The sequence below is a fragment of the Geotrypetes seraphini genome, chromosome 4 (genome assembly GCF_902459505.1).
Source record: "Geotrypetes seraphini chromosome 4, aGeoSer1.1, whole genome shotgun sequence".
In the NCBI taxonomy this organism is placed as follows: domain Eukaryota; kingdom Metazoa; phylum Chordata; class Amphibia; order Gymnophiona; family Dermophiidae; genus Geotrypetes; species Geotrypetes seraphini.
Window position 1 is genome coordinate 219,356,073 of NC_047087.1, and position 24,665 is coordinate 219,380,737.

Here is a 24,665-nt window from a genome sequence, read left to right on the forward strand (position 1 = left end):
CAGGGTTTTCTTCAGCTAAATAACTGCCTAAAGTTAGGTGCCTAACAGTGCCTAATTCACAAAGAGGCCCATAACTCAAAGCCACGCCCATAATCCGCCCCTAACCATGCCCACTTTTAGGCAGGCAATTTGGATTAGGCGCCTACTTTTTATAGAACTGTGTTTGTCTAGTTAGGTGCCTAACTTTCAATTCATTCCAATTACAGCCAATTATGGGATGTTAAGTGCCGATGTAGGCACCTAACTTTAGGTGAGCTGTATAGAATTTGCCTGTTGCTGTGCAGTGCATAATTGCTTAATGGATCCTTGGTTATAAATTCTGTAGTTTTGCTTTTCTAAGATGTGTGACTTAAAAGCTGTTGCCTTTGTTGTTATATTTTGGCAGATCTAACCTCTAAAAGAGACTTTGAATATTGAAGCTGATATGAATGAATGAAATGAAAAATTGAGTATATAAATGTATGGAGTTTTTTTCAGACCAGTGATGATGCGGATAGCTTAGGGTACTGTATAATCCCGGCTGTCCGTGTATGAGGTCTGGTTTCTCCATTTTTTGTGTATATTATCAGTTGCTGTCTTGTTTTATTTATTTTGACGAGATGGTGTGAATGAGGTTTCTCTGCTAAATTTATCATACAGTGCGTTTTTCTTGAGTTTGTGTTTGTAACATACGACTGTGCCCTGATTCTATTGACTTAAAAGCTGGAAATCAAAGTGCCCTATATTAAGGGCTCGATTTAATAATGTGCACTACATTAGCACTCTTTTACAAAACTATAGCGCGGTTTTTAGAACTGACTGTGGTGGTAACATCTCTGACGCTCATAGAATTCCTATGCGCGTCGGAGCTGTTACTGTCACGGCTGGTGCTAAAAACCACGCTACAGTTTTGTAAAAAGAAGGGGGAGGGGTGTTAGTGACCTACTGACATGAACATGCACTGTAAGTAAACAGGTCCATTTGCAGAAAAAGGGGAATGAAGTAAATAATGTGCATTAATTTGCATTAGTTCTTGCTAATGTGGTAGCGACTTTTAGTTCATCTAGCCCTGACTGATGACCTTCACTGCAGTTTGTTCTAGGATATTTTTTTGATAAATTATTTTGTGCTATTGGTGATGCTTTATTTTCTATAATTAGTGATAATTATTGATAAAAGTGTCCTAATTTTACTAATATGGATAACATTAAAAATAAACCTCTTCCAAACTTAAAATTCACAAATAAGTAACTTTTTCTTTGTACAAATGATGTCATTCCATTTTCCATCAGATCTTAATTCTACACAGTATTCAGCTCCTTTAATGTTATTTGGTTCACTTGGATACCAGTTGGTATAAGTAATTGTTTCACCAGTTGAATACTGAAAGGTTCCTATTTGTATATCAGTTATTCCAAGGAAGGCTCGTTTGTCATGTTTTGATACAATTTCTTGCAGAGCATGGTTTTCATCAGCAGTCCTTGGAGCGGCTACCAGGCCTCCAGCTCTTGAACACACCCTTCTTGCTGTCTCATAGTCATATTCTAGACCATCAGTCACAAATAGTTTACTACCAACTTCTTTTCCTATAGTGAAAATTAAAGCTTGAACACAAAAAGAGTTAAATTATACTTTCAGTGCATATAACAATTGTTTATCAATTACACAGTGCATCCTCAATTTCATGCCATCCAGATATTCAAAGACCGTGGGCCTGATATTCAGCACCCCTTATTTATTTATTTATTTCACTCAAATGAATATACAGTAAAACCTTGGTTTGCAAGCATAATCCGTTCCAGAAGCATGCTTGTAACCCAAAGCACACATATATCAAAGCGAATTTTCCCATAGGAAATATTGGAAACTCAGATGATTCGTTCCACAACCCTAAAACTTTAATATAAAATACTATACATAAGCGTAGTGCAAGACCTCGCTCATTTAGAACAGTCACTACACGCCTGCAGTGTCAGAGAGAGAAGAACCATTGGCTCAGATGTGATGAAGTGACGCGTATATAAGAACATAAGAGGTTGCCTCCGCCGAGTTAGACCAGAGGTCCATCTCGCTCAGCGGTCTGCTCCCGCGGCGGCCCATCAGGCCTAGTTGCCTGAACAGTGTCCCTGACTAATTCTGTACTGTCTCTAATCCTATCCCTATAACCTACCTCTACTCCTATCTATACCCCTCAATCCCTTGGTCTTCTAGGTACCTATCTAAACCTTCTTTGAAGCCCTGTAGCGTGCTCCTGCTTATCACATCCTCCGGTAGTGCGTTCCATGTGTCCACCACCCTCTGGGTGAAAAAGAACTTCCTGGCATTTGTTCTAAACCTTCCCCCTTTCAATTTCTCTGAGTGCCCCCTTGTACTTGTGGTTCCCTATAATTTGAAAAATCTGTCCCTATCCACTTTTCTATGCCCTTCATGATCTTGAAGGATTCTATCATGTCTCCTCTAAGTCTCCGCTTTTCCAAGGAGAAAAGCCCCAGCTTTTTCAGTCTGTCAGTATATGAGAGGTCCTCCATACCCTTTATTAGCTTAGTTACTCTTCTCTGGACTCTCTCAAGTACCGCCATGTCCTTCTTGAGGTACGGCGACCAGTACTGGACACAGTACTCCAGGTGCGGGCGCACCATTGCACGATACAGTGGCAGGATTACTTCCTTCATCCTGGTCGTGATACCCTTCTTAATGATGCCCAACATTCTGTTCGCCTTCCTTGAGGCTGTGGCGCACTGCGCCGACGCCTTCAATGATGTGTCTACCATCACTCCCAGGTCTCTTTCAAGGTTACTCACCCCTAGTGGTGATCCCCCCATTGTGTAAGTGTACATTGGGTTCTTTTTCCCTATGTGCATGACCTTGCATTTCCCTATGTTGAAGCTCATTTGCCACTTTTTTGCCCACTCTTCCAGCGCTGTCAGATCTTTTTGGAGATCTTTGCAGTCCTCCATGTTTTCAACCCTGCTGTATAGTTTGGTGTCATCCGCAAATTTAATAACCTCACATTTTGTACCTGCCTCCAGGACATTAATAAATACATTGAATAGGAGCGGTCCCAGCACCGACCCCTGTGGAACTCCGCTCGTGACCCATTGCCAGTCTGAGTAATGGCCCTTTATTCCAACCCTCTGTTTCCTGACTGCCAGCCAGTTTTTGATCCATCGGTGTACCTCCCCTTGCACCCTGTGGTTCCATAGCTTCCTCAGCAGTCTTTCGTGTGGTACCTTGTCGAAGGCTTTTTGGAAGTCAAGGTAAATGATGTCTATAGATTCCCCTTTATCCACCTGGCTGTTTACCCCCTCAAAGAAGTATAATAAGTTTGTGAGGCATGACCTGCCCTTGCAGAAGCCTTGCTGGTTCAGCTTTAGCAGCCCAGTGTTTTCGATGTGTTCCCAGATGTTGTCTTCAATCAGCGCTTCCAACATCTTGCCCGGGACCGAGGTCAAGCTCACCGGCCTGTAGTTTCCTGGGTCTCCCCTTGAGCCTTTCTTGAAGATGGGCGTGACATTTGCTATTTTCCAGTCTTCCGGTATTTCTCTGGTTTTTAAAGATAGGTTGCATATTTGTCGAAGTGGCTCAGCTATTTCGTTCCTTAGTTCCTTGAGCACCCTTGGGTGAATGCCGTCCGGACCTGGCGATTTGTTGCTCTTTAGCCTGTCTATCTGCTTGAGGACATCTACCTTGCTCACCTCTAATTGGACCAGATTTTCATCCTGGTCTCCTTTTGCGATCTCCTCGGGTTCCGGAATGCTGGTTGTGTCCTCCCTCGTGAAAACTGAAGTGAAGAATTCGTTTAACCTGTCAGCTATCTCCTTTTCCCCTTTTACAACTCCTTTTCTGTCTCCATCATCTAAGGGTCCCACTTCCTCCCTTGCCGGTTGCTTCCCCTTGACGTACCTGAAGAATGATTTGAAGTTTGTTGCTTCCCCCGCCAGTCTCTCTTCATATTTCCTTTTTGCTTTCCTAACCACTCGGTGACACTCCTTTGATGTTTTTTGTGCTCCTTTTGGTTATCTTCTGATTTGTCCTTTTTCCATTTTTTTGAATGATGCCTTCTTGTCATTTATCGCCTTTTACACTGCATTCGTTATCCACACTGGGTTTTTTGTTCTATTTTTTTTTGCACCCTTTCCTGAACTTGGGGACGCACAGTTTTTGTGCTTCGTGTACCGTGCCCTTGAGTAAGGTCCAGGCTTTTTCTACGGACTCCATCTTCCTTGGGCTGTCCTTGAGTTTCTTTCCCACCATTTTCCTCATGGCATGTACTGTATGTACTTGTATTGCAAGACATTGCTTGTATATCAAGTTAAAATTTAATTCCTTACACATCCAGGGTGGGAGGGAGGGAGGTGGGATGGCATCATTATTTCTTGTATTTAGTTTATTGAAATTCTATATGTGGTTATACTTTTATGAATGAATGGGAGGAAAGGGGGGGGGGGAGAAAATGATTGTTTTCAGAATGTTTGTATATTTAAAGTACTTTTCCTGATTCGTTTATGTTTAAAATTTTCACAAGCACTGTTAATATTAGAAAATTAATATAGATTTAAAAAAAAGTTAAAATTTATTAAAATGTTTTGCTTGTCTTGCAAAACACTTAAGAACATAAGAACATAAGCAATGCCTCTGCTGGGTCAGACCTGAGGTCCATCTTGCCCAGCAGTCCGCTCACGCGGCGGCCCAACAGGTCCAGGACCTGAGCAGTAATCCTCTATTTATACCCTTCTATTCCCTTTTCCAGCAGGAAAATGTCCAATCCTCTCTTAAAACCCAGTACTGTATTCTGCCCTATAACGTCCTCTGGAAGCGCATTCCAAGTGTCCACCACACGTTGGGTAAAGAAGAACTTCCTAGCATTTGTATTGAATCTGTCCCCTTTCAACTTTTCCGAATGGCCTCTTGTTCTTTTATTTTTTGAAAGTTTGAAGAATCTGTCCCTCTCTACTCTCTCTATGCCCCTCATGATCTTATAAGTCTCTATCATATCCCCTCTAAGTCTCCTCTTCTCCAGGGAAAAGAGACTCAGTTTCTCCAATCTCTCAGCGTATGAAAGGTTTTCCATCCCTTTTATCAGACGTGTCGCTCTTCTCTGAACTCTCTCGAGTAACGCCATATCCTTCTTAAGGTATGGCGACCAAAACTGGACACAGTATTCCAGGTGTGGACGCACCATCGCCCGATACAGCGGCAGGATAACTTCTTTCGTCCTGGCTGTAATACCCTTCTTGATTATACCTAGCATTCTATTCGCTCTCTTAGCGATTGCAAACCATATTACTTTGGATTGCAAACCATATTACTTGTAATCCAAAGTTTTACTGTATATATAGCATAAATCTTTCCAACTGACCTGGCTCAAAAAAAAAAAAAAAATCCTGAACCTTCTAATAGGAAATTATACATTTAGTGGGGAACGTAAGGAAAAACATTACCCCCCCCCCCCCCCAAGACATGAAAACTATGTTTAAGCTGTTGAAACTTTTATACCCTGCCTGTGTTAGTCTAGAAACATCAGGAAAACCTATAATTTTCTACCACAAAACAAGAAATTTCAGCAGCACTTTTCTGGGTAACAAGGGTTGCTATTCAGATAAGTGTCACTGACAAGGTCTATAACCAAATTTTCATTGGCACCATAAGGGCAATTCTATAATATAGGTTCCTCTGTTCACATGCCTCTTGCATATCTGGAACAGTAGCACTTAGGCCCAAATTCTATAAAGATCCTAGAGTTAGGAACCCATATCAGTGTGCCTAGCCAATCTAGGCACCTAACTTACCCCCTCCCCCTTTTACTAAACTGCAATAGTGGTTATTAGCACAGGGAGCTGTGCTGAATGCTCCACGCTTCTCCGGACGCTAGTGATGATGTGGGGCAGGAGCGATCTTCCTACACTCCTGCCCCGTGCAGAGCCATGCTGTGAGTTCCCATGGTCTCACGAGACTACAACAGGCAAGAGGAGCAGCAGAAGCAAGGAGAAAAGTAGTTTTAGTAGCAGGAGAAAAGCAGTTTTAAAAGCAGAAGCGAGCAGAGGAGGGAGACAGAGAAGAGCAGGAGGCTAGGGGCAGGGCGAGAGTTAGCTCCGCCCACCCCACCGCATCGGAGAGTCAGCAACTGAACTCCCCCATAAAAGGGGGCGGAGCCAACGGCGCACAGCCATTAGGCGCGCGGCGAAGGCGAGCAGCAAAGGCGCTCGACTTAGCAAGAGCGCCTTTGCGAAGGGCCTCAAGAAGGGCCAAGTCACTACTCCCAAGAGCACAGGGAAGGACTGAAAGGTAAAGAAGCGGCAAGCACAGAAGCACAGAAGGTAAGAATAAGCAGGCGCAGAAGGGACGAGCACATTCAAGCAGGAGTAAGGTAAGGAAGAGAAAAGACAGCACACACAAGAAGGCATCAAGGCAAGAAGCAGATATAGAAGGAACAACCACACACAAGCAAAAGTTAGGCAAGGTTGTGCAAAGGCAGCAGGCACAGAAGGAACAAACACACAAGCAAAAGTAAGGAAAGGTAGAGCGTAGGCAGCCCACACAAAAGAAGAAGGCAGCAAAGCAAGAAGCAGGTGCAGAAGGAAGCAGGCACAGAAGGAGCACGTAAACTTAATTGTTTTCTTAAAGTAGTAACCCCAATGGAAGCAGAAGGTAACCAGAAGATGAGCTTTCCAGTGTTCTGCACGAACTGTTGTATGTATGACTACCTCCCCTCGGGGAGACAGTCATACGTATGCAGTCGGTGTCAGGAGCTGAAAAGCTTGAGGAAAGAAGTCAAGTGACTTGAGGACAAGATACAGGAGCTAGAAGGACTTTACATCACAGAGGACCCTACCAGGGCATTTGAAGACTTCAAGAGTGAGAGACACATCGAGAAGGAAGTCAGGGAACTCGAGGAATTCATTGAGGAAGCATACAGGAGGAGGGTGGAAGAGAACGAACTCCAGAGGGGAGATGAAGTTACACCAACACCAACTTGGAAGGGGGAGCAAGAAGCAGGTGACCTCATAGAAGACACCCACAGAAGAATTCCGCACGAGGGGGAAGAATTGGCTAGTCGATGCCCAGAAGAAGAGAGAGCGAAGCACGCTGAGGACATTGACCTGAGACCGAAACGACAATTGAAGAAGGGAAAGTCAACGATCCTGGTGGGAGACTCGATACTGAGGCATGTGGACAGCCACATAGCAGGAGGGAGAGAGGATCGAATGGTGACCTGCCTCCCAGGAGCGAGAACCAAGGACATTGTGGACAAAATTGGGATGATCCTGGATGGAGCGGAGACGGAAGAGACCGCAGTAATGATCCACATCGGGACGAATGATGTCAGCAGGAGAGACTACAGAAGAGGCATGCTGATAGAATAGTTCAAGATTCTGGGAAGGAAGCTGAAGATGAGGACCCAGAAGATAGCATTCTCAGAGATCCTACCGGTACCGAGGGCAGATGTGAAAAGGCAGGAAGAACTACAATCAATAAATGCATGGATGAGGAGATGGTGTGAGGAAGAAGGATTCCTCTTCGTGAGAAACTGGACAACGTTCTGGGGCAAGAGCAAGCTCTACAGGAGAAATGGACTGCACCTGAGCACGGCGGGAACAAGACTTCTAGCAAACAACGTCAAGAGAGAAATAGAACAGGCTTTAAACTAAGAGAAAAGGGAAAGCTGACAGTCGACCTAGTGTCGATGATTTGGAAGAAGGTATCCCATGAAGATACTGAGGGGAAAAAAGGCTGGGAAGAAACAAGGGTCAAATTACAGGAGTCAAATAACCCAGAAGAGGAGGTTAGAAAGATTGTAGCAAAAGAGAAGACACCAAAGACCGAAGCACAGGGAAAAGAAATTAAGACGACAAAATGCCAGGATCTAAACTGCATATATACTAATGCAAGGAGTCTAAGAAACAAAATGGGGGAACTAGAAGCCATGGCCAATGCAGAGGACATAGACATAATTGGAATCTCTGAAACGTGGTGGAATGAGGAAAACAAATGGGATACAGCACTGCCGGGGTACAAGCTCTATCGCCAGGACAGGTCAGGACAGAAAGGAGGAGGAATAGCCCTATACGTAAAAGAAAGCTTACAATCGACAAGAATGGACACAGCGGAGACGACCAACAAGCTGGAATCGCTATGGGTTAAAATACCAGGTAGGAAAGGGCATGAAATAAAGATGGGCCTATACTATCGTCCACCCGGGCAAACCGGAGATAGCGATAAAGAAATGGATGCCGAGATGAAGCGAGAATGCAAAAGCGGTTACACAGTTGTTATGGGAGACTTCAACTACCCTGGGATAGACTGGAGTCTTGGAAGCTCAAGATGCGTTAGGGAGACAGAATTCCTGGAGGCTATACAAGATTGCTTCATGGAGCAGCTTGTTAGAGAACCGACGAGAGGAAATGCCACTCTGGATCTAATCTTAAATGGACTAAAGGGACCTGCAAAGGAAGTGGAAGTAGTGGGACCGTTAGGAAACAGCGATCATAATATGATCAAGTTCAAGGTTGAAGTAGAAATACCGAACGGAAAGAGAACCATAGCAACAACTTTCAACTTCAGGAAAGGAAACTATGAAGCAATGAGGGAAATGGTAAGGAAGAAACTTAGGAACACTTCCAAAAAATGGCAAACAGTAGAATAGTAGAACATGTCTTTTTTCAAAGACACGGTGAGCGAGGCACAAAATCTGCACATCCCCAGATTCAGAAAGGGGTGCAAAAAGGGTCGAACAAAAGACCGGGTATGGATGACTAAAATAGTGAAGGAAGCAATAGGCAATAAGAAAAATTCATTTAGGAAATGGAAAAAGGTCAAAACTGAAGGGAACCAGAAGGAGCACAGGAAGTATCAAAAAGAATGTCACCGTGTGGTTCGAAAAGCCAAAAGAGAGTATGAAGACAGGCTAGCCAGGGAGGCACGAAATTTCAAACCGTTCTTTAGATATGTTAAAGGGAAACAGCCAGCTAGGGAGGAGGTGGGACCGCTGGACGAAGGAGACAGGAAGAGAGCGGTGAAAGAGGTGAAAGAAGTCGCAGAAAGACTCAACATGTTCTTCTCGTCTGTATTTACAAACGAAGACACAACCAACATACTGGAACCTGAACAAATCTTCAATGGAAATCAAGCAGAAAAATTAACATCCATGGAAGTGAGCCTTGATGATGTACACAGGCAGATAGAAAAACTTAAAACTGACAAATCCCTGGGTCCGGACAGAATCCATCCCAGGGTTTTGAAGGAATTAAAGGAGGAGATAGCGGAACTACTGTAGCGAATTTGCAACCTATCCTTGAAAACTGGCATGATCCCGGAGGATTGGAAGATAGCCAATCTAACGCCCATCTTTAAAAAGGGATCAAGAGGTGACCCGGGAAACTACAGACCAGTGAGTTTGACCTCAGTTCCGGAGAAAATGGTGGAAGCACTGATTAAAGAACACATCGATGAACATTTGGAAAGAAACGAACTTTTGATAACAAGCCAACATGGTTTCTGCAGGGGGAGATCGTGCCTAACGAACTTATTGCACTTCTTCGAATGAATTAACAAACGGATGGACAGAGGAGACCCCATAGACATCATATACCTTGATTTCCAAAAAGCCTTTGACAAGGTGCCTCAAGAGCGTTTACTCCAGAAACTGAAGAACCATGGAGTGGACGGAGACGTACATAGATGGATCAGAAACTGGTTGGCGGGTAGGAAACAGAGGGTAGGGGTGAAGGGCCACTACTCGGACTGGATGAGGGTCACGAGTGGTGTTCCGCAGGGCTCAGTGCTCGGACCGCTGTTATTTAATATATTCATAAATGATCTAGAAACAGGCACGAAGTGTGAGATAATAAAATTTGCGGATGATACAAAACTATTTAGTGGAGCTGGGACTAAAGAGGAATGCGAAGAATTGCAAAGGGACTTGAACAAACTGGGGGAATGGGCGGCGAGATGGCAGATGAAGTTCAACGTTGAGAAATGTAAAGTATTGCATGTGGGAAACAGAAACCCGAGGTACAACTATACGATGGGAGGGATATTATTGAATGATAGTAACCAAGAAAGGGACTTGGGGGTAATGGTGGACATGACAATGAAGCCGACGGCACAGTGCGCAGCAGCCGCTAAGAAAGCAAATAGAATGCTAAGCATAATCAAGAAGGGTATTACAACAAGGACGAAAGAAGTTATCCTGCCATTGTATCGGGCGATGGTGCGCCCGCATCTGGAATACTGCGTTCAATATTGGTCTCCGTACCTTAAGAAGGATATGGCGTTACTCGAGAGGGTTCAGAGGAGAGTTTGATAAAAGGGATGGAAAACCTCTCATACGCTGAGAGATTGGAGAAACTGGGTCTCTTTTCCCTGGAGAAGAGGAGACTTAGAGGGGATATGATAGAGACTTATAAGATCATGAAGGGCATAGAGAGAGTAGAGAGGGACAGATTCTTCAAACTTTTGAAAAATAAAAGAACAAGAGGACACTTGGAAAAGTTGAAAGGGGACAGATTCAAAACGAATGCTAGGAAGTTCTTTACCCAACGAGTGGTGGACACCTGGAATGCGCTTCCAGAGGGCGTAATAGGGCAGGGTACAGTACAGGGGTTTAAGAAAGGATTGGACAATTTCCTGCTGGAAAAGGGGATAGAGGGGTATAAATAGAGGATTACTGCACAGGTCCTAGACCTGTTGGGCCGCCGCATGAGCGGACTGCTGGGCATGATGGACCTCAGGTCTGACCCAGCGGAGGCATTGCTTATGTTCTTATGAGTTCATGTTGTAGTCTCATGAGCCCACGGGAACTCACAACACGGCTCTGCATGGGGCAGGAGTGTAGGAAGATCGCTCCTGCCCCGCGTCACTGCTAGACCACCAGGAAAAGGTCCAGGGGTGGGTCAGAGCAGGCTCATAAGTTATTCGTGAATTTTCTCTATTCGCGGGCTGGCTCTGTCCTAACCCTCGCGAATAGGAAGGGAGAAGTGTACTTGTTTTGGACTTAGGTGCCAGCATTTTGGCCAAGAAAACCTTAGCATAAATAGGATGTGCCTAAGATTCAGACACCTACCTATACTTGTCCACTTTAAGCACTGCTAGGCATGATTCTATAAACAGTGCTGAACCTGATTGACATGTGCTATGTACTGCATTCCTCAGCACCTATGATTTAGATCAGTGGTCTCAAACTCAAACCCTTTGTAGAGCCACATTTTGGATCTGTTGGTACTTGAGGGCCTCAGAAAAAAGAGTTAATGTCTTATTAAAGAAATGACAATTTTGCATGAGGTAAAACTCTTTATAGTTTATAAATCTTTCCTTTTGGCTAAGTCTTAATAATAATATTGACATTTATAGCTAAAGAGACATATGATCAAGAAACTCTTTTATTTTACTTTGTGATTATGATAAACATACAGAGGGCCTCAAAATAGTACCTGGCGGGCCGCATATGGTCACCAAGCTGCGAGTTTGAGACCACAGGTTTAGATGCTGTTTATAGAATTGGGGTCTTAGGGTGTAGACTTACCCATGAAAGAACCAGCAGGGCAACTGCTAGTCTACAATTCTATGTACTTGTCCTAAGATTTCCTCAATTCAGATACAGTAGCACTTGGTTCCTATGTTTCCTCATAGGAAGCAAAAGGTGGGGGAGCTGTGCTTCTCCTTAGGGCAGTATATGTGTCAAAGAGTTGCAAGTTAGAATAGATAGAGTCTGAATTAAACCTTTAAAGTATATTGACTGCCAAACAGCAACTCAAGAAAGGGCAAAAAAGAAACAAACTCTGCCTTTAGGCATTGGCATAGCCCATCCCTCACCCTCCTTCCCCCGCCCTACCCCCAATGCCATGCGTGTATGTGTGCCGTTTCCCTTCCCCCATACCTAATGTTCCTGGCACAGGACTCCCCCATACTGCTGTCGCGCCTGTGTGGGCTCTGCCTCTGACATCACTTACTAGGCGCAGGTCTAGGAAGTTACATCAGAAGAACTGACACAGGCATGACAGGTTGTGGGTTGATGCTAGCGCAAGGAACGTTACAGAGATACGAGGGAGGGAAGTGGCGTGCACGCGTGGCAGCGGGGGAGAGGGGGCAGAGTGGAGGATGGGTGCTGTGCCTTTCCAAAGACGGCCCCTGGGGTGGACTCCCCCCCCCCCCCTTATTATGCTACTGCATGTGGATTCTTGACACATACAAACCTGATGCTAAAATACCGGATGAAAAATATTGGGATACTGTTCAATTCATCACTTACTTTGATCCCACAATTTCATAGAACCTTTCTAATCTAATCTAGTATTTGTGGATCGCTCAATGCATATAAAGGTTCAATTATATAAGAGCAAATACAACCATGAAGAGTTTACAGAAAAACTGCGGTAGCGGATTACAATGAAGAGAGCTTACAAACAAGAGCCTTTTATTGTTTCTTATACCTACGGTGACTGAATTCTCTCTCTCCCTTTATTGAAAAAAAATCACACAAATGTGAGTATGAACATAGTGGTCCATGCCATTATAAATCCATGGCTAAAATATTATAACCCACAAAGAGTTTGCACCAGTAAACTTATGCTTTGTACCCCTTATATTATGGGGGCCACAAGGCTCTATATTGGGTCCCATCCTGTTTAATGTTTTCTAGGCTCAACCAGTATAGAGTCCTAGGGTTTTACCTTCCTCATATATGCCAAGGATGTTCAACTTCCTAGTACTGTTGATCCATCTCACACTAATATTTATTTCTGCATTTCCAATTATAGATAATTGCCGACTAGTTTAATGGGAATGTCCTAAAATTGAATCCATCAAAGTGTGAGACCATGTTCTTCTCATGGTGGGACTCCCTATTCTACACTCCTTGATAATAATAATTAATTGTATTACAATCCCCTTTCAGACACTTTTAAAGTTCTGGTTGTGGCCTTAGATAATCATTTGTATTTTGACTCATATATCACTCTTGGATTGATCACTGAGCTATACACCTTCTACTGTAAACTTTGTTTCTTTCATGCCTTGATTACTGTGACTCACTCTTTCAAAGGCAAAGTATTCTTGATTAGCACTTTAGCTAATCAAGAATACTTTGGTCAATTTACTTTTAAGCACAAAGAAACACAATCACTTAACTCCCCTACTATTCACAAAGTACTGGCTCTTATCATCTATCAGATTCCGTTCAAAATTGTCTGTGTTGCACTCAGGGATTTTGAGTACCAGCAACTTTACTATTGCTTCATAAAAATGACCCATGTTCCCAAAGTCTTGATAAAAGAGCTCAGATTCTGCACACTCGGTGCTGCCTATTCATGGATTCTGTGGCTGGTTGCAGAGGGGTCGTCAACTGTGGGGTGGGTCCCTAAGTGATCACCCCACTTCTGAAGAATGGCCTAGTATAATAATAATAATAACTTTATTCTTCTATACCGCCACAATCTTGCAACTTCTAGGCGGTTTACAATCAAGGGAGTTGGACGTCCAGCGAGTTACAATATACAGATGATCAGAGGAAATACAGAGTGTAGAAATTTTAAGAAAGCAAAAATATAAATATACAGTTTGCTGAGCGAGAATATAAAATATACAATTTGCTAAGAAATTTCCGAGAGGACCTGATAGGAAAAGGTTATGCATTTCAAAAAATACAGCAAAAATTATAATATGATAATAATAACAGTTTATATATATTGCTGAACAGTAAAGTTCTATACGGACTTATGAGGGGAGAGAGGGAATGGGTAAGAGGTTGGGAGGACCTTTATTGTGGAGAGAGAGAAGAGTGGGTCAGTTGTCTAGGTATTTCAGGAACAGGTATGTTTTTAGGCGCTTCCTAAATTCCTCATAAGTGGTCGGTGAAAGCAATTGATCTAGGTATTTACCCCATATGGCTGCTTGGTGTGAGAGAAGGTATTCATTGTGTTTTTTCAGTTTGCAACCTCTAACTGGAGGGGAAACAAAGTTTGAATGTGTGCTTCTCTTGCGTCTGTTGGTGGAAAAGGAGAAAAGGTCCGTTATGTATTTGGTACTTTGTATATAGTACTTTGAAGCAGAGGCAGGCGAATTTAAACTTTACGCGCGCTTCTGTCGGCAGCCAGTGCAATTGCCAGTAGTAAGGTGTCACGTGATCGAATTTCTTCAGCCCGAAGATAAGTCTGACTGCTGCATTTTGCATTATTTGAAGACGTCGCATATTCTTTTGGGAGATTGCTAAATAGGTGATGTTGCAGTAGTCAAGTTGACTTAGTACGAGTAGTATTTGAGGACCAACATTTTTTATGCTAGAAAAAATATACTGGTTGATATCAAGTTTTTATACTGGTATTTCTCTGTTTCTTTTCAGTCTGTTTATACCCTATACCCCAGCTCATGTGTTTCCGTCCTCTCAACACAACCTTCTTGTGCCCTTTTATAGAAACATAGACACATGAAGGCAGACAAAGGCCAAATGGCCCATCTAGTCTGCCCATCTGTTGTAACCATTATCTCTTCCTCTCTCTAAAAGATCCCACTTGCTAACCCACGCTCTCTTGAATTCAGACACAGTCTCCATCTCTACTATCTCTTCTGGGAGATTGTTCCATGCATCTACCACCCTTTCTGTAAAAAGTATTTCCTTAGATTACTCCTGAGCCTATCACCTTTTAAATTCATCCTAAGCCCTCTCATTCCAGAGCTTCCTTTCAATTGAAAGAAGTTTGCTTCATGCATATTTATGCCATGTAGGTATTAAAAAAAAGTCTCTATTATATCTCCCCTCTCCTGCCTTTCCTCCAAAGTATACATATTGTATACATTTTAGTCTGTCCCCATACGCCTTTTAGTCTGTCCCTATACGCCTTATGATGAAGACCACGTACCACTTGCATATATGCCAGGATTGATTAGGTATTTCTTTAGGGTGTGCATACCTATGCTTCAAAACACTATCTTTTGACATATGTCTAAAGATTTCATTTAAGAAATGCTAGTCTATGATAAAAGGGGTCAATGACTAGACAAAATTGCCAGGCCATTGGATGTTAAAATATAGACCTATAAGTCTACACATGACTGCTGGGACATTTATTCTGTTTAATCCATCCTACTCAAGATAACTTTATATTCTTTCACCTCTGCTCATTGTTTATTATCTAAACTAAACTAAACTAAAATTATCTCTTTGTTAAGACCAGCTGCAAATCCTAATTATGGAACTGTATATTCTGATGTGAAAATGCCATCCGGTCCCGGGGATCAAATCGGGAAAGATTCCAGAAGACTGGAAGGTGGCGAATGTTACGCCGATCTTCAAGAAAGGTTCGAGGGGAGATCTGGGAAACTACAGACTGTGAGTCTGACCTCAGTACCGGGAAAGATGGTAGCGTCACTGATAAAGGACAGCATCATTGATCACCTTGATGGACACGGGCTGATGATGTCCAGTCAGCACGGTTTTAGCAAAGGCAGATTGTGTTTGACGAATTTGCTGCACTTCTTTGAGGAAGTAAACAGACAGATAGACAAGGGCGATACGGTTGACATTGTATATCTGTATTTTCAGAAGGTGTTCGACAAGGTTCCGCATGAACGACTACTTCGGAAAATTGCGAGCCATGGAATCGAGGGTGAAATACTCACATGGATTAAAAACTGGCGGGAGCATAGGAAACAAAGAGTGGGGGATAAATGGACAATAATCAGACTGGAAGAGCGTCATTAGTGGGGTGCCACAGGGCTCGGTGCTTGGACCTGTGCTCTTTAACATCTTTATAAACGAGCTGGACATAGGTACGACGAGCGAGGTGATTAAATTTGCGGACGATACAAAGTTATTCAGAGTAGTGAAGACGCAGGGGGATTGCGAAGATCTGCAACGTGACATAATCAGGATCGAGGAATGGGCATCGACATGGCAGATGAGGTTCAACGTGGATAAGTGAAAAGTGATGCATGTCGGTAACAAAAATCTCATGCACAAAAGCAGGATGTCTGGGGCGGTACTTGGAGAGACCTCCCAGGAAAAGGACTTGGGAGTTCTGATCAGCAAGTCGATGAAGCCATCTATGCAATGTGCAGCAGCAGCAAAAAGGGTAAACAGAATGCTAGGAATGATAAAGAAGGGGATCACAAACAGATCAGAGAAGGTTAACATGCCGCTGTACCAGGCCATGGTGCGCCCTCACCCGTAGTACTGCATCCAGCAGTGGTCATCGTACATGAAAAAGGACATGGTACTACTCGAAAGGGTCCAGAGAAGAGCGACTAAGATAATTAAGGGGTTGGAGGAGGTGCCGTACAGCGAAAGATTAGAGAAACTGGGCCTCTTTTCGCTCGAACAGAGGAGATTGAGAGGGAACATGTACACAGTTTAGGTAACAAAATTCTAGAAATGGAGGCTGAAATAAGGAATGCCGACCTAGATGTGGTGGCAATATCTGAAACTTGGTTCACGGACTCACATGGATGGGATATGGCTATACCGGGCTACAATCTACTTCGTCAGGACAGAGAGGGCAGGTTAGGAGGGGGGGGAGGGTAGCTCTATACATTAAAGAGGACATCAAAACCACCAGGATCACAGATGTCAAGTACACCGGGGAGTCCCTCTGGGTAAACCTGGCAAGAGGCAGAGAAAAATGCCTGTATCTAGGTGTGGTATACCCCAAGACACCCCAAGACAACTGGAAGACATGGACGCAGAATTAATTGAAGACATAGAGAATATCACTCTACGAGGAGAAGCTGTACTGCTAGGGGACTTCAATATGCCTGATGCAGACTGGAACTCATTTTCAGCGACAACCAGCGGTAGCAGGAGGCTCTTAACCTCCATAAAGGGAGCACGTCTCAAACAAATGGTAACGGAGCCCACTAGGGCCCAGGCGATCCTCGACCTGGTACTCACCAACGGGGAAAGCGTCTCAGAGGTCTCAGTGGGAGATACGCTAGCCTCCAACGACCACAACATAGTATGGTTCAACCTTAGGAAAGGCTTCCCTAGATCAAACATGAAAACAAAGGTACTCAATTTCCGGGGCACAGACTTCGCACGCATGGGAGATTTCGTCCATCAGATGCTGCAGGACCAAGCGGAGACCGATGATGTAGAAGCTAAGTGGTTAACACTGAAATCAACCATACATGAAGCAACTAGCCGCTTCATAAAATCAGTAAATAAATGACAAAGAAACAATAAACCCCAATGGTTCACCGCGGAGATCTCGCACCTCATTAAGGAGAAGAAAAAAGCGTTTCTATCCTACAAGCGCACGGAGAAAAGAGAGGCAAAAGTAGAATATAGGACCAGGTCTAAAGCGGTCAAAATGGCAGTTAGGGAGGCAAAACTTCGAGTGGAAGAAATTCTGGCAAAAAACATTAAAAAGGGGGACAAATCCTTCTTCAGGTATATTAGTGACAGAAAAAGGAACACAGGCGGGATAGTACGCCTTAGAAGACCGGACGGAAGTTATGTGGAAGCAGATTCCGATAAAGCCGAACTACTGAATGAATACTTCTGCTCAGTCTTCACCTGTGAGGCACCGGGACACGGTTGAAGGCAACACAAAGCACAGAAGACCCGTTTCAGAATTTTGAGTTCACACCAGGTGAAATTTACAGTGAACTGGCAAGACTCAAGGTGAACAAAGCCATGGGACCAGACAATTTTCACCCAAGAGTGCTCAGAGAATTGAGCAATGTCCTGGCAAAACCGTTGGCTGAGCTATTCAATCTCTCCCTAAGTAAGGGGAAAGTTCCCCAGGACTGGAAATTAGCTAATGTCGTTCCTCTGCATAAAAAGGATTGCAGGGCAGAGGCTGCGAATTATAGACCGGTGAGTCTCACATCAATAGTGTGCAAACTCATGGAAACACTAATTAAAAGCAAATTGGACACGATCTTGAATGAAGGGAATCTTCGGGATCCCAGTCAGCATGGATTCACCAAGGGTAGGTCCTGCCAATCCAATCTCATCAGCTTCTTTGACTGGGTAACAAGAAAGTTGGACTTGGGAGAGTCTTTGGACGTCGTGTACCTGGACTTCAGTAAAGCTTTTGACAGTGTCCCACACCGCAGGCTGCTAAGCAAGATGGAATCGATGGGGTTAGGAGAGACACTAACTGCATGGGTCAATGATTGGCTGAGTGGCAGACTTCAGAGGGTGGTGGTTAATGGTACCCTCTCTAAAACATCGGAGGTGACCAGTGGAGTGCCGCAGGGCTCGGTCCTGGGTCCACTCCTTTTCAACATATTCATAGGAGATCTGACTCAAGGGCTTCAAGGTAAAATAACACTATTCACCGATGACGCCAAACTATGGCGGAGCCAATGGCGCCCAGCCGTTTGGCTCTGTAGAAGGCAGAGAGGAGGCAGAGAAGCGAGAGGAGAAGAACAGGGGAGCAAAACCAGGAAAACAAACCAAACTGGAGGAGAAAGCAGGAGCAGAGGAGGAAGGATTGACTGGGGCAGCGGCGAGAGTTAGCTCCGCCCACCCCCGACATCATCCGAGTAGCTTCCCCTTAAAAGGGGCGGAGCCAACGGCGCCCAGCCGTTTGGCTCTGTAGAAGGCAGAGAGGAGGCAGAGAAGCGAGAGGAGAAGAACAGGGGAGCAAAACCAGGAAAACAAACCAAACCGGAGGAGAAAGCAGGAGCAGAGGAGGAAGGATCGACTGGGGCAGCGGCGAGAGTTAGCTCCGCCCACCCCCGACGTCATCCGAGTAGCTTCCCCTTTAAAGGGGCGGAGCCAACGGCGCCCAGCCGTTTGGCTCTGTAGAAGGCAGAGAGGAGGTAGAGAAGCGAGAGGAGAAGAACAGGGGAGCAAAACCAGGAAAACAAACCAAACTGGAGGAGAAAGCAGGAGCAGAGGAGGAAGGATCGACTGGGGCAGCGGCGAGAGTTAGCTCCGCCCACCCCCGACGTCATCCGAGTAGCTTCCCCTTAAAAGGGGCGGAGCCAACGGCGCCCAGCCGTTCGGCGCGCGGCGAAGGCGAGCGGTAAAGGCGCTCGCCTTAGCGAGAGCGCCTTTGCGAAGGGCCTTGCAAGGGACGAGTATCTACTATCAAGAACACCGAGGAGGACTGAACGGTAAGGAAGCGACAAACACAGAAGGTAAGGAAGAGACAGACGCCAAAGGAACAAACCCACACATACAATCAAGGTGAAGTAGAGCGGAGACAGCACACACAAAAGAGACAGCAAGGCAAGCAACATAAGGAAGCAGCAGGCAAGGGACACAAGCACACACAAGGGAAGCAAGAAATGGAAGCCCAAGGAAGTCAGAAGGTGAGCTTTCCAGTCTTCTGTATCGGCTGCAATATGTATGACTACCTCCCTTCGGGGATCCAGGCATACATTTGCAATCGATGCATGGAGATGGATAACTTGAAATATCAGGTAAGACTACTGGAAGGAACAGTGATGGAACTCGAAGACAGAATCCGAGCACAGGAGAAGATTCTAGTGGAGTACAGCCCAAACGACGAGGTCAAGGAACTAGAAATGTTCATAGAGGAAGCTCATCAGCACCACGTAGAGATCCCAGGGCTGGAAAACTGTACTCAGGAAACCGATGTGAGGAGAGAAGACACCCATGCAAACACAGAAGAAACCGAAGACGAGGTAGGAGACAACCGCACACCAGGAGGAATAGTGAGAGCACAGGAAGACATTGCCCCACCCAAAGAACAGGAAACAATTTCAAGAGTATCATTGGAGGAAGAAGACTGGCCCTACTCCAAGGACGTGGACCTACGCCCCCCAAGGAACTCCCGAATAAAGAAGATGGGGATCATCGTAGGCGACTCCATCATACGACATGTGGACAGCCACACCGCAGGAGGAAGAGAGGACAGAGTTGTCACCTGTCTGCCTGGAGCAAGAGTGAAGGATGTGACCAACAGGATCTCCAGGATCATAGATGGAGCAGGGGGAGAGGACACCGCTGTACTTATCCACGTGGGAACAAATGATGTGAGCGGGCGGAAGTATGACAGGGAAGAGATGAAGGGCCAGCTCCGCTCACTCGGAAGACAACTGAAGATCAGGGAGGTGAAGGTGGCCTTCTCTGAGATCCTCCCAGTACCAAGAGCGGATGGAAAGAGACAAGGGGAATTGCAAGTAATCAACGCCTGGATGAGACGATGGTGCGAAGAAGAAGGCTTCGACTTCATGCGCAACTGGACGGCGTTCTGGGGAAAAAGCAAGTACTACAGAAGGGACGGACTACACCTCAACAAGGAAGGAGCAAGAGTTTTGGCAGGCAACATGAAGAAGGCAATCGAGAAGGCTTTAAACTGAAAGATAGGGGAAAGCCGACAGTCGACCACCGGTCGATGGTACGGATAGCAGGATGCCCCGACGAAGAAGCCAAGGACAACTACACCTACACAAGAGAAGACGACCTCACAGCCAATAAGGGAGAAAAAGCAGGAAGGGACAACTCAGACACAGGAGGGGACGACCACACAGCAAACAAGGGTGATAACACAGGAGCAGTAAAGGATACCGTAATTGAAACTACAGGGACGGCCAAGAGTAGAAGGTCCAAAAAGGTAACACGAAGGGAACTTAGATGTATGTATACGAATGCTAGAAGTCTGGGTAACAAAATGGGGGAACTAGAGACAATAGCAAGACATGACATATTGGATATCATTGGCATAACAGAAACATGGTGGAATGAAGAAAACAAATGGGACACAGTACTACAGGGATACAAACTGTATAGAAGAGATCGAGTAGGGCAGAAAGGTGGAGGTATTGCTCTATATGTTAAGGAGGGAATAGATTCTGTTGAAATGGTTACAACAGAAATGAAAGAGAAGCTTGAGTCACTCTGGATCAAAATTCCTGGTCAATATGGCGCAGATACGAAAATTGGCCTTTACTATCGTCCACCAGGACAGGCGGAGGAAACTGACTCAGAAATGATGGAGGAAATCAAACAAGAATGCAAGACAGGCAATGTAATTATATTGGGAGACTTCAATTTCCCAGGGATAGACTGGAAACTAGCAACCTCCAACTGCGGCAAGGAAGCCAAGTTCCTGGAGGTGCTAGGGGATTGCTTCCTAGAACAAATGGTAAAAGAGCCGACAAGAGGCAACGCCACCTTGGACTTGGTCCTAAATGGCCTCACGGGACCGATAACAGAAGTGGAAGTCATGGTTCCACTGGGAACGAGTGATCACAATGTAATCAACTTTAAACTTGACATCGGGAAAGGGAAACATGCCAAAACCTTAACCACCACCTTGAACTTTAAAAAGGGTAAATACGATAGCATGAGAGCCATGGTAGAAAAACGACTCGAGAAGATGGTGGACAAACTTGAAACGGTTGATCAGGCATGGACCCTACTGAAAAATACTATCACAGAAGCACAAGATCTCTACATTCCGAGGATTTCCAAAGATCGGAGAACAAAGAGCAAAAGAGAACCGGCATGGCTTACCATACAGGTGAAGGAAGCCATAAAAGAAAAGAAGGACTCATTCAAAAAATGGAAATGCATAAAGACAACTGAAGCCTGGAACAAACATAAAGATGATCAGAAGAAATGTCACAAGGCGGTGAGGGATGCAAAACAGGAATATGAGGAAAAAATAGCCCAGGAGGCCAAAAACTTCAAGCCCTTCTTTAGATACGTGAAAGGGAAAAAACCTGCAAAAGAGGCAGTGGGACCCCTGGACGACCAGGGAAGAAAAGGGTACATCAAGGAAGATAAACAAATCGCAGACAAACTAAATTCCTTCTTTGCGTCCGTCTTTACGAAGGAGGACACCTCAACAATACCTGAAGCGGAGAAAGTGTTTGCAGGAGAAATAGAAGACAGCCTCACCACAGTTGAAGTGGACTTAGACCAGATATACTATCAGATCGACAAACTTAAAAGTGACAAATCCCCTGGACCGGATGGGATTCATCCGAGAGTCTTAAAGGAATTGAAGGTTGAAATCGGAGAGTTATTGCAAAAACTTGCAAACCTGACAATCAGAACTGGACAGATACCGGACGACTGGAGGATAGCGAATGTCACCCCAATTTTCAAAAAAGGATCGAGAGGGGAACCGGGCAACTATAGACCTGTGAGTCTTACGTCTGTCCCTGGCAAGATGGTTGAAGCACTGATCAAGGAGAGCATAGTCCGGCACTTGGACGCACACGACTTGATGAAACCCAGTCAACATGGATTCAGGAGAGGGAAATCATGTTTGACGAATTTACTCCAATTTTTTGAGACCGTGAACGAGCAAATTGATAGTGGGAAGCCGGTGGACATAATATACTTGGACTTCCAGAAAGCGTTCGACAAAGTTCCACACGAAAGACTTCTCAGGAAACTACAAAGCCATGGCATAGAGGGGGATATACAAAGGTGGATAGGCAAATGGCTGGAAAACCGAAAGCAGAGAGTGGGCATAAATGGGAAGTTCTCCGACTGGGAGAAAGTGACTAGTGGTGTACCCCAGGGCTCGGTACTTGGGCCGATCCTTTTTAATATTTATATCAATGACCTGGAGGAAGGAACATCCAGTGAGATCATCAAGTTTGCAGACGATACAAAACTATGCCGGGCAATCAGATCGCAGGATGATAGAGAGAAACTCCAGAGCGACTTGTGTCGGTTAGAAACATGGGCGGAGAAATGGCAGATGAAGTTCAATGTGGAGAAATGCAAGGTAATGCATTTAGGCAATAAAAATAAGGAATACGAGTATACAATGTCAGGTGCAACTCTGGGGAAGAGTGAACAAGAAAAGGACCTGGGTGTACTGATAGATAGGACCCTGAAGCCGTCGGCACAATGCGCGGCAGCGGCAAAGAAGGCAAATAGAATGTTGGGCATGATAAAGAAAGGAATCTCGAGTAGATCGGAGAAAGTTATAATGCCGCTTTATAGGGCAATGGTCAGACCACACTTGGAATACTGCGTCCAACATTGGTCTCCCTACCTAAAGAAGGATATAAAACTGCTGGAGAGGGTGCAGAGACGAGCAACAAAACTGGTGAAGGGTATGGAGAAACTGGAATATGAGGACAGACTTATAACACTAGGATTGTTCTCCCTTGAGAAAAGGAGACTGCGTGGGGATATGATCGAGACCTTCAAAATACTGAAAGGAATCGACAAAATAGAGCAGAGAAGATTATTTACATTGTCCAATTTGACACGGACTAGAGGACATGTAATGAAGCTAAGGGGGGACAGGTTCAGGACTAATGTCAGGAAGTTCTGCTTCACTCAGAGAGTGGTTGACACCTGGAATGCCCTCCCAGAGGAGATTATGACGGAATCGACCGTCCTAGGCTTCAAGAGCAAACAAGATGCATATCTCCTTAAGAGAGGCATATAAAGATATGGTGGACTATAAATTAAGCCAGGTGTACACCTGGCAGGGCCTCCGCGTGTGCGGATCGCCGGACTTGATGGACCGAAGGTCTGATCCGGAGAAGGCAGTTCTTATGTTCTTATGTAATATAATAAGTGAATGCAGTTTACAGAATTATATGGCGCAGGACCTGCTTACATTGGAAAGTTGGTCCTCTACCTGGCAGCTAGGCTTCAATGCTAAGAAATGTAAGGTCATGCACCTCGGAAGCGGAAATCCATGCAGGATGTACTTCTTGAACGGAGAAACTTTAACTAGGACTTCAGCAGAACGAGATTTAGGAGTAATCATCAGTGCAGACATGAAAACTGCCAATCAAGTGGAGAAGGCTTCATCTAAGGCAAGGCAGATATTGGGTTGTATCAATAGAAGTTTCGTCAGCCGAAAGCCTGAAGTCATAATGCCGTTGTACAGGGCCATGGTGAGACCTCATCTGTGTGCAATTCTGGAGGCCACATTACAGTAAAGATGTGCGCAGAATTGAATCGGTTCAGCTGACGGCCACCAGGATTATCTCGGGGCTCAAGGGTCTCTCGTACGAAAAGAGACTGAACAAATTGCAGCTCTACACTCTCGAGGAACATAGGGAGAGGGGAGACATGATCAAAACATTTAAGTACCTCACGGGACATGTCAAAGTGGAAGATGATATTTTCTTTCTCAAGGGACCCTCAGCCACAAGAGGGCACCCGCTCAAACTCAGGAGTGGAAAATTTCGTGGCGACACCAGAAAATATTTCTTCACAGAGAGAGTAGTTGATCATTGGAACAAGCTTCCAGTGCAGGTGATCGAGGCAGACAGCGTAACAGACTTTAAGAATAAATGGGATACCCATGTGGTTCCCTACGAGGGTCAAGATAAGGAAATTGGGTCATTAGGGCATAGACAGAGGGTGGGTAAGCAGAGTGGGCAGACTTGATGTGCTGTAGCCCTTTTCTGCCGTCATCTTCTATGTTTCTATGAAACATTCAAGGTATTGAAGGGGATATACTTAGTAGATAAGGACAGGTTGTTCACCCTCTCCAAGGTAGGGAGAACGAGAGAGCACTCTCTAAAGTTGAAAGGAGATAGATTCCGTACAAACGTAAGGAAGTTCTTCTTCACCCAGAGAGTGGTAGAAAGCTGGAATGCTCTTCCTGAGGCTGTAATAGGAGAAAACACCCTACAGGGATTCAAGACAAAGTTAGAAAAGTTCCTGCTGAATAAGAACGTGTGTTAGTAGGGCTAGTCTCGGATAGGGTGCTGGTCTTTGACCAGAGGGCCGCCACATGACCAGACTGCTGGGCATGATGGACCACTGGTCTGACCCAGCAGTGGCAATT

General features: G+C 44.9%; 1 protein-coding gene across 1 annotated transcript in view; it reads right to left on the minus strand.

Annotated features, from left to right (window-relative positions):
- Positions 1-871: 871 nt before the first annotated feature.
- The window catches only part of LOC117359627 (pulmonary surfactant-associated protein D-like), a 37,168-nt gene continuing 13,374 nt past the window's right edge, over positions 872-24,665 (minus strand). The window contains exon 3 of the mRNA XM_033942785.1: positions 872-1,583. Coding sequence (XP_033798676.1) covers positions 1,210-1,583 — 374 coding nt within the window. The 3' untranslated portion in view covers positions 872-1,209. The remainder of the gene's footprint in view (positions 1,584-24,665) is intronic.